Source organism: Leiobunum rupestre, chromosome 9 (assembly GCF_980474605.1).
Source record: "Leiobunum rupestre chromosome 9, qqLeiRupe1.1.hap1, whole genome shotgun sequence".
Classification (NCBI taxonomy): domain Eukaryota; kingdom Metazoa; phylum Arthropoda; class Arachnida; order Opiliones; family Sclerosomatidae; genus Leiobunum; species Leiobunum rupestre.
In genome coordinates this window covers 16,466,169-16,479,369 of record NC_143392.1, presented here as the reverse complement: position 1 = coordinate 16,479,369, position 13,201 = coordinate 16,466,169, and the positions used below count along the sequence as shown (strand labels likewise).

The 13,201-nt window shown below is 39.4% G+C and overlaps 2 protein-coding genes across 3 annotated transcripts; one reads left to right on the top strand and one right to left on the bottom strand.

Annotated features, from left to right (window-relative positions):
• Positions 1 to 3,962: 3,962 nt before the first annotated feature.
• Positions 3,963 to 8,682, top strand: LOC149926691 (rRNA methyltransferase 1, mitochondrial-like). 2 transcript variants are annotated; one of them, XM_090158155.1, is made up of 8 exons: positions 3,963 to 4,629; positions 4,700 to 4,755; positions 5,453 to 5,510; positions 5,621 to 5,700; positions 5,774 to 5,867; positions 5,935 to 6,040; positions 6,103 to 6,222; positions 8,642 to 8,682. In XM_090158155.1, exons 1-8 carry the CDS (start codon positions 4,018 to 4,020, stop codon positions 8,650 to 8,652), a joined length of 1,137 nt encoding a protein of 378 aa, XP_090014281.1. In that variant the 5' UTR covers positions 3,963 to 4,017; the 3' UTR covers positions 8,653 to 8,682. The 2 variants fall into 2 exon arrangements, with proteins under 2 accessions (XP_090014281.1, XP_090014280.1); XM_090158154.1 differs by lacking the exon at positions 8,642 to 8,682 and adding an exon at positions 6,926 to 7,034.
• On the bottom strand, positions 7,154 to 12,519 carry LOC149926690 (cytochrome P450 18a1-like). Its single transcript, XM_090158153.1, has 6 exons — positions 12,027 to 12,519; positions 11,111 to 11,235; positions 9,746 to 10,196; positions 8,667 to 8,931; positions 8,417 to 8,592; positions 7,154 to 8,349 (listed from the first exon to the last, which is right to left on the bottom strand). Exons 1-6 carry the CDS (start codon positions 12,460 to 12,462, stop codon positions 8,096 to 8,098), a joined length of 1,707 nt encoding a protein of 568 aa, XP_090014279.1. The 5' UTR covers positions 12,463 to 12,519; the 3' UTR covers positions 7,154 to 8,095.
• Positions 12,520 to 13,201: the final 682 nt, after the last annotated feature.

Sequence of the window (13,201 nt, the reverse complement as noted above, 5' to 3'; positions counted from 1 at the left end):
TTTCCGTCTACCTTGAGCTTTTTTTTATTTATATACGCCGATGTCGTTTCCTTCCCCCACTTTTTCTTATCCCCCCTTCGAGGCAGACCGGTTAATTACGCGCCTGTAATTGACTAGAGCTTTCGGAAGTTTTGCGTTTACCTTCGGAACATCTCTTCTCTGAGGCGTAGAAAGTTTGTCCCTGAGAAAATTGTAACGAATGTCATAGTCCGTTTGTTATTTTCAAGGGTGCCGCGGTTTTTTTTTCAGGGTTCTTCATTTTTGTGATGGAAAATTGTTACGTGTTTTATTATTAAATTTAGGTCGGAAGTGTCTATGTATCTTTGTGTAGGTGTTTTGCGCAATATGACCCCCAATTCTTTCTCAAGGCACTCGGTACCTTTGTATTTTGGTTTTTTAAGTTTTGGGGATTTAGTTTAAGAGTTTATCAAACTTGCTATAATTTATCCAAAGTTTTTTTTTATTTAAAAGGAAGTGTAAAGAAAATAGAAAAATAGTCTAGTCTTTTTAAAGTAGTTATCGCCCAACATTCCAAGCTTTTGTTAAAGATGGTGGTAGTTTAAATACCATAATAACATTAATTATGAAAATTTTTTTAAATTGTTATGGACATAAGTAACATAATAACAATAAGTATGATCAACACCCTCCTACGCATTGTAACCCGGCCACCTGAATTAAAGGCTTCAAAAGTCGCTTGCTGACTTAGGCCTAAAGGTGGTGCCTTGGTTATTAGCCTAGCTGATTATTATTAAAAAAAAAAGGTCTGTTATATTGTTCCTAGTTACGCTACTGGAGACTGTCTAACCCCTCGATTTAATTGTACTTAGCATTAGTCTATAATATTGTTCCGTAAGTTTGTCACTTTGGGCAATATTTTACTGAGAGCTAGTAACGAAGTGACGTCATCACAAGAAAAAATATCCCCCTAGCGAGGCGCTGTCAAAGGCTACATGTGAGGCGGGAGCGAGCGGACACAAAATGGTGACGAAGTCCGTAATGCAGTCTGTCTTGTGAATAGCTCTCAGTAAAACTTTGGCATGTGTAGAATAGAAAGTGTCACACTTATGTCATAATATTATACACTTATGGTATGACACTTCCTATTGTTTTAATGCTAATTTCCGGCACTGACATTCGCCCCAATATCCAACGTGGGCTTTCACTCGAACTGACATTGTGAGTAGCGTGTTATCATCCTTGGTAGTAGTATATTTAGACGCTAGGGGGCTCTGTGCTGTGAATTAAGCCTAGATTGCGCAATAGCTTTGAAAATCAGTTCGTTGATACTTTTCATAATTGACATATTTACTGTTATTATGTTACTTATGCTATGGCGAAAACAAGTTTTAATTCAGCACAGAGCCCTCTAGTGTCAAAAATATTCCGAAAAGCGAAATAAACCAAGGACGATAATATGTTACTCAGTTCGGGTGCGAGTCCAAGTCGGAGCTGGGTGAGAAAATTTAGCGTTAAAAAACAGTAAGTGCCACACTTATAGTTATTATGTTACTTATGGTGGTAGGAAAATGAAATTCGTCGATCCACCATAAATTTTAAAATTTATTCTCCATTTAATAGCATGGTCTAAAATGTTTAAATAGGGAAGTATATTGATATATCGAGATAAAAATAAATAATTTTGTCACATTTAGAGAAGGTTTTATTGTGTATCGAGAAGTATTCTGGTACACTTGGTAGCGAATATTTTGATTGTTTGTCATTTCCGTACCGACCTGCACCATTAGGTTACATCAGAAGTAAATGAACCGAAGTTATTGAAATAGCGCTCAGAATCGGAGGGCGTTTTCCTTATGAAAATGATGAGAAAATCGACTCAAATAAAAGCTAATTTCCATCCCCGTCTTTTGACGCGATAAATTGCACTGCGAATTGTGGGTATAGCTATTTCTATGTATCAAAAATGGTTTCATAAAAACAAAAACGTTTTTTTTTCGGCCTAGGAGCGCGCAAAATTTCAAATACGAGGTCAAAATGTAACTTCATAAAGAAAACGCCCGCAACAAGGGGAGTATAGCAGTCTGATACCCTCGGTTCATTTACTTCTGGTTACATTTGATGGAAGAAAACCGGCTCCACAGAAGGAGGGATTTCAACCCTTTGAAACCTGCCATGACTAGAACGAAGACTCTATACTTAATTGTACCTTTACTTCATGATTTATCTTATAAGAAAGAAGCCTTTCGACTTCACCTACATTCCTAGAAACCGTTGTTCCCTGACGTCTCAATGTTTGGTACATTCCAACACTTATTTTGAAACTTTCAAAATATTACAATTTTTTATTAATAAACAAGCTATTTCGAACTTTCAATACGTGTTAGGTTCACCTTAGACAAATAAACTACAGGACTGGAATCTAGATTGTGCGCTTGGTTCCTTTAGAGCATCGGTTCCCAATTTTGTTTTGCTATGGAACCCTAAATTATCCAGCTAATTCTGCCGGAACCCCAACTCATTTTTTTAATTATCTAAAAAGAATCTTGACACAAACAAAGATGGCCGCGCTTCAAATTATCGGAACCCCTGTGCCCCTTCCACGGAACCCCAGGGTTCCGCGGAACACCTTTTGGGAACCGCTGCTTTAGAGCACCGCCGCTTTTAGCGCCACGGTGGATGATATTGGAATGATTTACGCATAAATATTCAACACCTCGTAAAATATGGGAACGACTTTATGCCTAATATCTTTAGCTCAGAAGTGACTACTTTATTTCCCGCCGTTTATGAAAATCACGAATTGATGATAGTTAAGTCTAGTTTTTCATACTGTTTTGATTATTTTAGGTTAGGTTAGATTTGGTAAGGCTAGCTTTGGTAAAGTTAACGCTAGGTTTAAGTGAATGGTAGGTTTAGGTTAGGTTAATGTTAAGTGTTGGTTAAAGTTTAGGTTTGGTAAAGGTTTGAATTGTTGAAAGTTAGGTTTTGGATAAGGTTAGGCTTAGGTTAATTTAGATTAGTTTGACACAATAATTTTATTTTTTATCAAAGAAAATTTGAAACCACTGCGATGTTTCTATGCACGTGTTTCGCATTTGTGTGGAAAAGTTTCGCGATTCTCACGGTAGGAGCGCTGGAGAGCGACGCAAAATGTGGTTTTGTTTATGATTCGGGCTCTGTAGTTTATTTGTCCAAGGTTTCACCACGTACAAGATAAAATCAGCAAAAATTTTAAATTATGGTTTAACCTTGAACCCTAATGACGCTTTGAACAAACAAAGACTGATATACTAAGTATATTCGAAGCATCATCGCTTTAATCACTGGTTTATTTCTAAATTAACCACATTGTCATTATCATTATCCATCTAACAGTAAATGGTTATGGAAAACGGTGAAAGGGGAAGTTTAAAATGACGGTTTTCCCTAATTTAAATGTCCTTGTATATTTTTTAAATCTAATCTCACTTGGAAATGATAGGCTAGGCAAAAACATCCGCTAACCACTCATTGTTAATGCCCTTTTCTAATTCTCTATTGAACGATCCTTATCAAAATTGACACTTAAATTTGCCTTCTAAACCTTTTAAATGACACGTGGGCTATTTAGAGACGCTAGATCGCTTAGATGAGTAGGCGGAAATAGCCAAAATTATTCCGGTTACCTGCTTAGAAAGCTAATTTCGTCGAATTTAATCTCACTTAACCCATTGTTTACAATCCAAGGTCCTACCTACTTTCGTGGCGATTTCGCCCAAAATAAGCTTTGTAATTCATATGATAGGTTTATTGATAGTTTATCCACGTTTTATGCAAATTAGACTTTGCGCTTAATTATGTAGAAAATTGTCAGTTTGAATTTCCCGCTGACAGAGCGGCTGTGCTGCCTTCTATTGGTTTTGTTGGGTTGGTTCAAGATACGTAGGCTAGATGGCGCCACCCCATCAAAAAACACCGGAATTTGATTGTAAAAGTCGTCTGCTTTCACACGCTGTAGGCAGCCTCGGCATTTAGTTGCAACTAAGCGCCTAATTTGATTGTGGTCGCAAATACGCCATGTTTCGCGAATCTGTTTATCAAATTGGCCTCTTTAACTCTATTTTAAGAAGTTCCAGGTTCTATTCGTCCAAAAAGTTCGATATTAGGAACAAATTTCGCTTCGCTGATCAGCAGAACGCTAAAAGTGACGAACCCAGGTCCGGCTCCGTTGTTAGGAAACCCTATGAAAGTACCGATAGGCCAAACTATCAGTCTGATGACCGCGATACCGCTAATTACCCACCCTACGAAAGTGACGATTTACTTAAAGCAGCCGAACAGCGTAAGTCTCAGGTAGAACATTTATTGAAAAATGACGCTAGCGGTGTGGATTTGACTGGCGACCAAAGACCGAATTCTTCCCAATTGAGGTTTCGGAAACGTGTTGGAAAACACGCAGCCCCAGAACCGACACCGGAGGTTCAAGGCGAGATATTATTCGGTATTCACCCCGTTTTAATCGCCCTCCAAACGCAAAGGAGACAATTCTATTCGCTATACATGAAATCCACCAGTTATACGCATGATCGCAGAGGAGAGATTGAAAAATTGGCCAAAGAAAAGTCGTTGAATTTAAAATACGTTGATGTCTCGACCCTCGATAATTTGGCCAGGAAAAGGCTTCATCAGGTACAATGACGAGGTGATTGGAAGAAATGAAGCTGTACATCTTAAATTTAACATTTCCCCATCTTCTTAGGGTATTTGTGCGGACGTAAGCCCTCTTGAAGCGTCCCCTTACGTTCTATCGACATGGTAGGTAAAATAATTTATTTCAAGGAAAACCCTGCGAATGTTTAGTGATGTTTTTCGCCACTAGATGGGGTAAGGACTTCCTAGGCATGGTTCAAATAAATAGTCTCTAACTAGAGACGAGTAAGAGCTTACACATCGTCTTTTAATTAATTCATGTCTCAGCCACAAAATAAATAAAAATCAATGAAATATAACAGTTGTTACACATTTAGAAGTGTTGAAACTGTAATAATATATTCACAGAATTTAGTAGGCACTATAAGCATTGAGAACCTAAGGTATGACTTAAAACGCCAATTTTAAATAATTTTTATAAAAATGGTTTAAATTGGAAATGTGCTTTAAACAGATTTTAGTTTATTACTTATTTAACCAAATAAAACAAACCCCATCCATTTACCTCGCGCCATTCTCATAAAAATGAATTGGAAAAATTATAAAAACTTGGTTTTGAGTTGGTCTATAAAGTTTAAGATTTAGTAAAACAATAATTTAAAAAAATGTTCTTGACAATTTGGAGAGTACATATCATAATTTTAAAGAGTACAGTCATATCACAATTTTATCTCCCAAAAAAGAACTATTTTAGCAAAAACGAAACGGCAGGAAAAGTACTCCAAAAATGACATAAATTGTGACATTCGCAGGATTTCCCCTTAAATTTCAACTCTACTCTTTCTAATGGATTTATTTATAGCGCATCTGAAAATCTAGATGCTAAACCACCAGTTTGGCTACTATTATACAACATAATGGCAAGGATTAATTATATTCTAGGCGTAGAGTTTACTACTATTTTCAGTAGGAAAACCCCTGTGTTAAATTGTGGTATTATAATTTTATTTATTATTTTTAATACAAAAAGGATCCAATGAATGTTGGTGCCATATTAAGGTCTTCGTATTTCTTCGGAATAAACCGCGTACTTTGTACTCGAAATCACAGGTATGTATATTCAAATTAGCGTTTAAGAAACGCCACCCCACCCTCCCTAGATTACAATAAATTTCTCGTTCAGCTGCGTTTTGAGTCCAGTCGTCAGTAAAGCAAGTTCTGGGGCTTTGGAAATGACTGATATTTACAGCGTGGATGATACTGTGTCTTTCATTGAGGTTCGAAAAACTTTGAATGTGAAATGAGCTTTCGTACGTGATCTAACTTGTTAAATTTTGATTTTAGCAACATAAAAGGTTGGGTTGGTGCTTCGTTGGCACCCTCGGCGACCATCAGCGGACTGTCAATGTTAAGTCCTTCTCTATTTCTAAACCAACGATAATTTTAATGGGTAATGAGTTAGAACTTCCCGTTTGGCATGTTGGGTTCTCATTGAGTTTGTGTTTGTTGCAGGGAGTGAGGGAGAAGGATTGGGAACGGATATTATCAGCCTGTGCGACGTCGTTGTGAATATTAAACCTGGGAAGGAACTGCATCCTTTGATTAACTCTCTAAATGTTTCCGCAGCTTCTAGTAAGTCGCCTAGAGACCCGTTTTAGTAGTATTTGTAGTAGAAAGGTCCTATAAATACGTGAGACTCAACATAGCAACGGCTCCTATTTTTAATTCTTCAAATTTACTCTTGCAACCCAAAGTAATTTTCCAAGAAAAAGACCTTTAGTATTCATATGGTAACCTCAATTGAAACTAATTTAAACTTAATCTAACCTAATTTAACTTAATTAATCTAATTGAATTTAACCTAACCTTAATCCTAATGTTAATCTAACCTTATTAACTTATCCATAATCTAACCTAACCTCAATCCTAAGGCTAATCTAACCTAATTCACCTAACCTTAATCCTAAGTCTAATCTAACCTAATTAACCTAACCCTAATTTAAGGTTAATCTAACCTAATTAAACTAACATTAACCGAACTTTAATCCTAAGGCTAATCTAATCTAATTAACCTAACCTGATTCTAACTTAATCTTAATCCATCCTAATTTAACCTAATTTCTCCTAAGCTAATGTATATCAATTCCAAATTAACCCACTCCTAACCTAAATTAAAATACAATGAAATGGGAACGGCTGCTACGTTTAGTCCCTTTGCTAAAAATGGGGGGAATTTAACATATTCCTACCATTTTGAAATTGGTTTATCCTATGATTAGGAGATTTACACCTATACTACTTCCTGTATTAACTTCAATATTATAAATTTGCCTAGGCGTCATATTACATCAATTACTGTCGAAAGAATAGAAATCAAGCTTGTCAAAACAACCGTTTATAAGTTGAATAAAAAACCTAAAACAACGGTACCGTTTATATGTTTAATAAGAACATAAAACAACCGTGTATTATCGAATAAAAACATGAAACCACATTAATAAATTTAATAAAAACAAGAACATTTATTCACATTTGAATGCGTAGGAAAGAGTACAATGGAGGAGAATGGTCGTAAATTGTCTTTGGCTTTATCATCGTAATTTCAACTAAAACTTGGCACGGAGTTGTTTATTTTTTATTACTTAAACGGCAACAAAAGTGGCTAGTGGGGAAAGCTAAGTGGCAGAACCTGCTCAAACTGCACAGTGCGTACCGAAGCTAGTACCAATCTCGGAAATAAGGATTATTTTAAAAGTGGTCCTAGGGACTACCAACCCCTAGCGCCTCGAATAATCGGGACCTTTGGCCTATGCTTAAACGTTTATTTCTTGTTTATAGCTAGATCAATGATTGATTTGAATATATTTCTTTTCTTGGAAATTGAAGTTGTGAGTAACTGCTATCGATGAGTGCTAGAAACAAGAATTTTTAAAGTGGTCCCATTTGATTTTTTATGAAAATTTAAGAATTAATAAACTAGTTTCAGAGACCCAACTAAGCAATTAATATAGGGGTTTTGGACTACTAAACCACCCTTAATTCCGAGCCTGGCTAGTACCTTTGACCTAGTACGACAGGGCCACAGGAGGACTTTCTTAAAACTAAATCACGCCAAATTTCCCCCCCGGTCGCCAGAGTTGGATAAATTGGATTCTGCCATATAGTTTTCTCCACGCCACTTTTGTTAAACGTTATTGCTTTGTTTGATTTTGGTTTTATGAGGGATACGCCTTTCTCCTACGTAACCTTTACCCCCGGGTCAACCCTACTTTAAATCTATTTACGAGTGGACTAGAAAAATGTTTCAGTTGAGTTTGATCCGCGAGCGACTGAGGAAAATTCCAAATTATCCTCTAACTTAAGTTAGAAAATACCGAACCCTAGGTTTGTTTCGCTTTCGTTCGCGTTGTATTCTTTGACTTAGGATGTTATCAGATCAACGAGAACTCTCGAAAGGGTGTGCAGTTTATCGTTACTTAATTTTTTTTCTATTTTACGGTCTTCATTAATTTGATCCGTCGCGGCGTATTGGTTGAGGTAGATTAACGCTAGATGGCGTATCTGTCGCTACGAGCGGTCTCTCTCTGGACTCGAATATAACGGAGAACGGATTGGGAGTGAGAGAGACGGCGACCCTCCCCGCGGTCGACGGCGGCGCTTCTCCATCTGGGAGGCGCAAGTTGAATTGATGCAGGATGCCAGTCAGGAAAAGAAATACCTCGTATTTCGTTAATACGTCTCCCAAGCACATTCGTCGACCTGCGAAATCAAAACACTATTTGTTATACTTTCTCGTCAATATTTATTTCATTTTTAAACGACTTACCAACTGAAAAGGGCATGAAATAATCCGGTTTGTGAACCTTCCCATTTTCGTTAAGGAATCGATCAGGGTTGAATTCTTCCGGTTTGTTCCATAGCGTGGGATCCATATGTATGGCCCATAAGTTGGGCAAAACGTGGGTGTCCTTGGGAATGAAAAATCCGCCCAGTTCGGCGTCTCTGCGAAGGAGAATGACGGGTTAATTTTGTTCCTCGTGGATTGGGTCAGGATTGGTGTGACAAACTGGACTTACTGGACGGTGGCGTGGGCGTTGCCAAGAACAATGACGTTGGCCCTTCGCAGGACCTCCAGGATAGTGGCTTCCGTATAATGCAAATTTGGAATGTCGCTCAGTTCGGGAAAGCGATTGCGGCCCACCTTCTCGTCCAGTTCTTTCTGGATTTTCTTCTGCACGTCCGGATTGATCAGCAGGAACAGAACGGCCCATTCCAGCGTCGATGTCACCGTCTCTAATCCAGCGCTGTATATGTCGCATAGTACTTGAATCAGCTGTTTCTCTGTTACAAAAATAGATAATTTAATCGTTATGAACACATTATGTTTTATTTGATAAGTATCAAATCGTAAATTTAAGTCTACTGGCGCCTGTAGAAGTGTTCTACACGCGGTACACCGGTGTTCAGGGTGAAGTTAATTTACAGGCGTTGCTTGCCCATCTCTCCGCTTTCGTTTAAGGAAAATGCTGTCAGTTTAATTTCACGGAGAATTCCGCGTACCACATACTATTTTATTTTAAACCATTGTCACTATTATGAGAAGTTAATGAACCGAAGATATCGAAATAGCGCTCAGAATCGGAGGGTGTTTTCCTTATGAAAATGATGAGAAAATCGAGTCAAACAAATTCTAATTTCCATCCCCGTCTTTTGACGCGATAAATTGCACTTGGGAATTGTAGGTAAAGCTATTTCTATGTATAAAAATGGTTTCATAAAAACTAAAACTTTTTTTTTCGGCCTATAGGAGCGCGCAAAATTTCAAATTCGATGTAAAAATGTAACTTCATAAGGAAAACGCCTCCAACATGGGGAGTATAGCAGTCTGATAACTTCGTTTCATTTACTTTGCTATTATTATATTAACTCGTATTATTAATGGTATATCTATTCACGGGGGAGGGAGTGACTGTTTTAATTAATTTTTATTCGAACTTCCGCGTTACTTTAGACAAGAATAGGCGAATGTAGATACCGGAAGTATTCGAAGGTTCCCAAAATATATTAAAAAACGAGCGCGAGGAGGAAGAATAGACGATAAATTCGCATCTTTGACACGTCGAAACTTCCTAATATAGACGCGGATAATATTTACCGGAAAAGTAGGTGACTTTGGGGTCCTGGCGTTGGCCGTCGGCGGGCGTGGCTGCCTTCTGCTTTTTCTGTAATTGCAACAGGTAGACGTCGACGAAGTCCCGGACCTGTTCGGGATCCAACGTGCGCCTGTGTTCCTCCGCTATATCCCGGAAATACTCCTCGGTTTCGTTCTTGTTACTGCAGATCTTCCGGTAGGCGGCTCCTCCGCCCTGGCCCGGCAAGAAGCGCAAGAACGGGATGAAATTGACGGGCACCGCCAACGTCAGCAGACGGAAGCCTTCGTCGATCAACTCCAGCAGACGACAGAAACGTTTGTCCTCTTCCGAATACGTTACGCTCATCAACCAGGAACTGACCACGTTACTGACCGCCCTGGCTAAGTAAGGACGCACTTGCAAGGACGATCCTTCCACGCGGGACATGTCGGACAGGAAAAGACGGACTTGAACCTACGTTCAAACGTTATCTCTTTTAATATACTAGTATTTTCTAGTACGTTATCGGTAAATTAACCGAATATGTAATTCCCAAAAAATGTTTTCGTTAATGATGGCTAGGAGCAACAAACACAACACCCCACACAAGGAGAACGCAACCCGTCAAAAGTTTTGGATTTTCTTGCGTACGTTTTTCATTGGCTAGACGCTGCCGTCGGAAGGGGAAAATTCGGAAATTGTCTTCCCCCCCCGCCCGTAAAACGTTCATCGTAAAGGCTCGTGACGCTCGTCCAATGAAATTCGTACACAACCCTTCGTTAGCGTGTTTAAAGGCTAGCTGCGTTCTCCTTGTGTTTGTTGCTCCTAGATGATGGTGCCATTTTAGATTTTAGATTTACCATTTTCGTAGGCTTATATCTGAGGTTATTACTTTAACGGGGGAGGGTCCAGTTGTAATCCCCCATTCTTAATTACTTTAACTTCTTACAATATATTGAGATTGTTAATTTATGAACCACGTAAAAACACTTAGGAATTGATAGGTTAATAAAGCTATTTCCATCAATTCCAACCTTTACAAGATAAATAATCTATATTTCGATAGTAATCGGTTCTCTTGCCACGTAATGTAGCACTTTCCAATCTGTAATAATTGACCCCATTCTTCGATTGTTAAGCGAGGTACTAGATAAAAGTTTGGAGTTCGCGACGTGGAATATACTGCGCAGTATATTTTATAAATTAAACGATCTCCAACGAATTTAACCCTTTTTTTCAAAACTGGTTTTCTTCGTCGTTATGGCGTAATGTGATTCCAACCATAATTCGTTTTTCGAATGTGGGACAAAAATTAAACCCCCTTCTCTACCCCCCCCGTTCTTCTTAATGTAATAATCTTTCTTAATTAAGTATTGAGAGAGCCTTACTTGAATTTTTTCTTCTAGGGCCACCTTTCCAGCTCCCTGAGAATTTTTGGCTCCGAATTCGCGCAGGACCGTATGCAAAAAAGCGCGTTGTTCCTTCCATAATGCTCCCTCCGAATTGATAATGCCTGTTAATAAAGTTCATTACTTTTACTACCGTCTGTTGAGAATGCTGACTTTTTTCAGAATTTCAAATTTGTACATTATAGACACTTTATAGAAATTGATTTGTAAGTGGGGTATGGGGTAATTCCTAAACGTTGAACGCGAAGAGACCTTTATCTACCATGGCGGGTCAGTTGTTGCCGTATACGTTATAGAAATTGAATTATAAGCGGGATATGGGGTAATTTATAAACGTTGAACATGAAGATACCTTTATCTACCATGGCGGGTTAGTTGTTGCCGTATAAGTTTAGGAATCTTTCTTAGTGGTGGCGCCTGGAATTTTCGCGAGGGTAGGCAAACCAAATAAATGGGCCCCCGATCCGGGAACCCCCTTTTCTCAACGAAATCCTTCAATAAAATAAAGTAGTGATGTACATGACAAACAAAAAAGTTCTAACAACAGTAAAACGAGTCCAAATATAACAGAACTGGTTTTATTTACAAGGAAATACCTCAAAAATTTGTTTCATTGTTATTTATAAATAATTTTATCACTTGGGACAATGTTGAGACCCTTTCTAGATCAATTTGGGGCCCCTTATAGGGTGATTTTGGGGCCCCTCAAAATTTTCAGGTAGACAGTGGCCTACCTGGCCTAACCTCTAGCGCCGCCACTGATCGTTTTCAAATTGTCTTAACAGATCCGCGTTTTTAATTCACAATTTATTATCCTATATTATTTGCGTAAAACGTTTTGGGTATATATTTCCGAGGAGATTATTTCAATGTCAAATTAATGAAAGCAACTTACCGTATCCTTGCAAGACTTTGGTCAGTTCGGTGTCCGGTCTTCCAGAGAAAGCCGATTGCAGAAAGGCTTTTCGGACCAATTTGGGGTCGCTAAGAACCACCACTCTTTTCCCACCCAAATACAGCTGGTAGACGGGTCCGAACCGTTTCCCCAAATCGGTCAGGGTCAGGTGGAACTGGTGTCCGAGAAAGGGCAAGAACCCGAGGATGGGCAGTCCGCTGGGTCCCGGAGGCAAGGGCACGCCCCGGCTGCGGATCTTCATGCTCAGCCATCGCGTCATCACCAGGACGCTCACGAACAGAAGGGGGTAGGTCAAGACGGACGTTCCGAAGAAGCGGAAATAGTAACTGGGCAGCAAGGACAAAGTGACCAGACAAAGGATCAAACCTCCGTCGCTGACCATCCTCAAAGCGGTCGATGTCAAATCCACCGTCATATTTGTTTATTTGGTTTTCGTTTAAATATAATTCGGACACGCGTGATTGTATTCGGCGGAAGAAACGCCAACCGCTCTGATCTCGCTTGATTTTTTATCTAATTTTTGGAAGTGGCAATTGGCGTCCTTTATATAGGCATCTAACCTGACCTATCTACTATCGCGAAAATCTCCCGGGTGGCAAAAAAAAGCGTTCCAGCAAAGGGGAAGACGCGCCATTATCACGGCTGTATAGGCGATCGGAAGCTATGTCTCAGTCGGGTTCTGGTTCTCCATTGGCATTCGCCCCGATCAGCGCCTTCGGGATTGGCCGTTTCCCCAGGGGCTCGGCCATCGGCGATCCGCGAGGAGGAGCCAGGCCTACCTCCGACGGAAGGGGGTGACACCGAAGCGCGGCGAATCCGTCAGATGACTGATCTACGCGGGTCGTTCACCTCCGGAACGGACCGATATTCTACGAATGTATGTCAAACTCGGTTGGGCTTAGTGAAGATACTACTCTACTCTACGCCCCCCCCCCCCCATGTACTCTCCCCTCTCTTCGCGTACGCTCCCGATTTGTCGTCTGCTTAATAACAATTAATTTAATGACACTCTCGTCAGTTTGTTTGTGTATACGTTTTGTTATCTCGACGCCTCTTGACACTCGACGTCGAAAGTGGATGATTTTCCCTTTCATTCGCCACGATTTTAATAATTGGGGGACACTTGTCTTATCCGATTCTATTTCCATTGACGT

Bases quoted from the DNA above. Each gene is read 5' to 3' on its own strand.
- LOC149926691 (XM_090158154.1), top strand. From the start codon at position 4,018: ATGTTTCGCGAATCTGTTTATCAAATTGGCCTCTTTAACTCTATTTTA. The intron at 4,630-4,699 runs GTACAATGACGA...CCATCTTCTTAG, and splicing joins CCAGGAAAAGGCTTCATCAG to GGTATTTGTGCGGACGTAAG. The intron at 6,223-6,925 runs GTAAGTCGCCTA...AAATTTGCCTAG, and splicing joins AAATGTTTCCGCAGCTTCTA to GCGTCATATTACATCAATTA.
- LOC149926690 (XM_090158153.1), bottom strand. From the start codon at position 12,462: ATGACGGTGGATTTGACATCGACCGCTTTGAGGATGGTCAGCGACGGA. The intron at 8,932-9,745 runs GTAAATATTATC...TTTTTGTAACAG, and splicing joins CAAAGTCACCTACTTTTCCG to AGAAACAGCTGATTCAAGTA. The intron at 8,593-8,666 runs GTAAGTCCAGTT...TCTCCTTCGCAG, and splicing joins AACGCCCACGCCACCGTCCA to AGACGCCGAACTGGGCGGAT.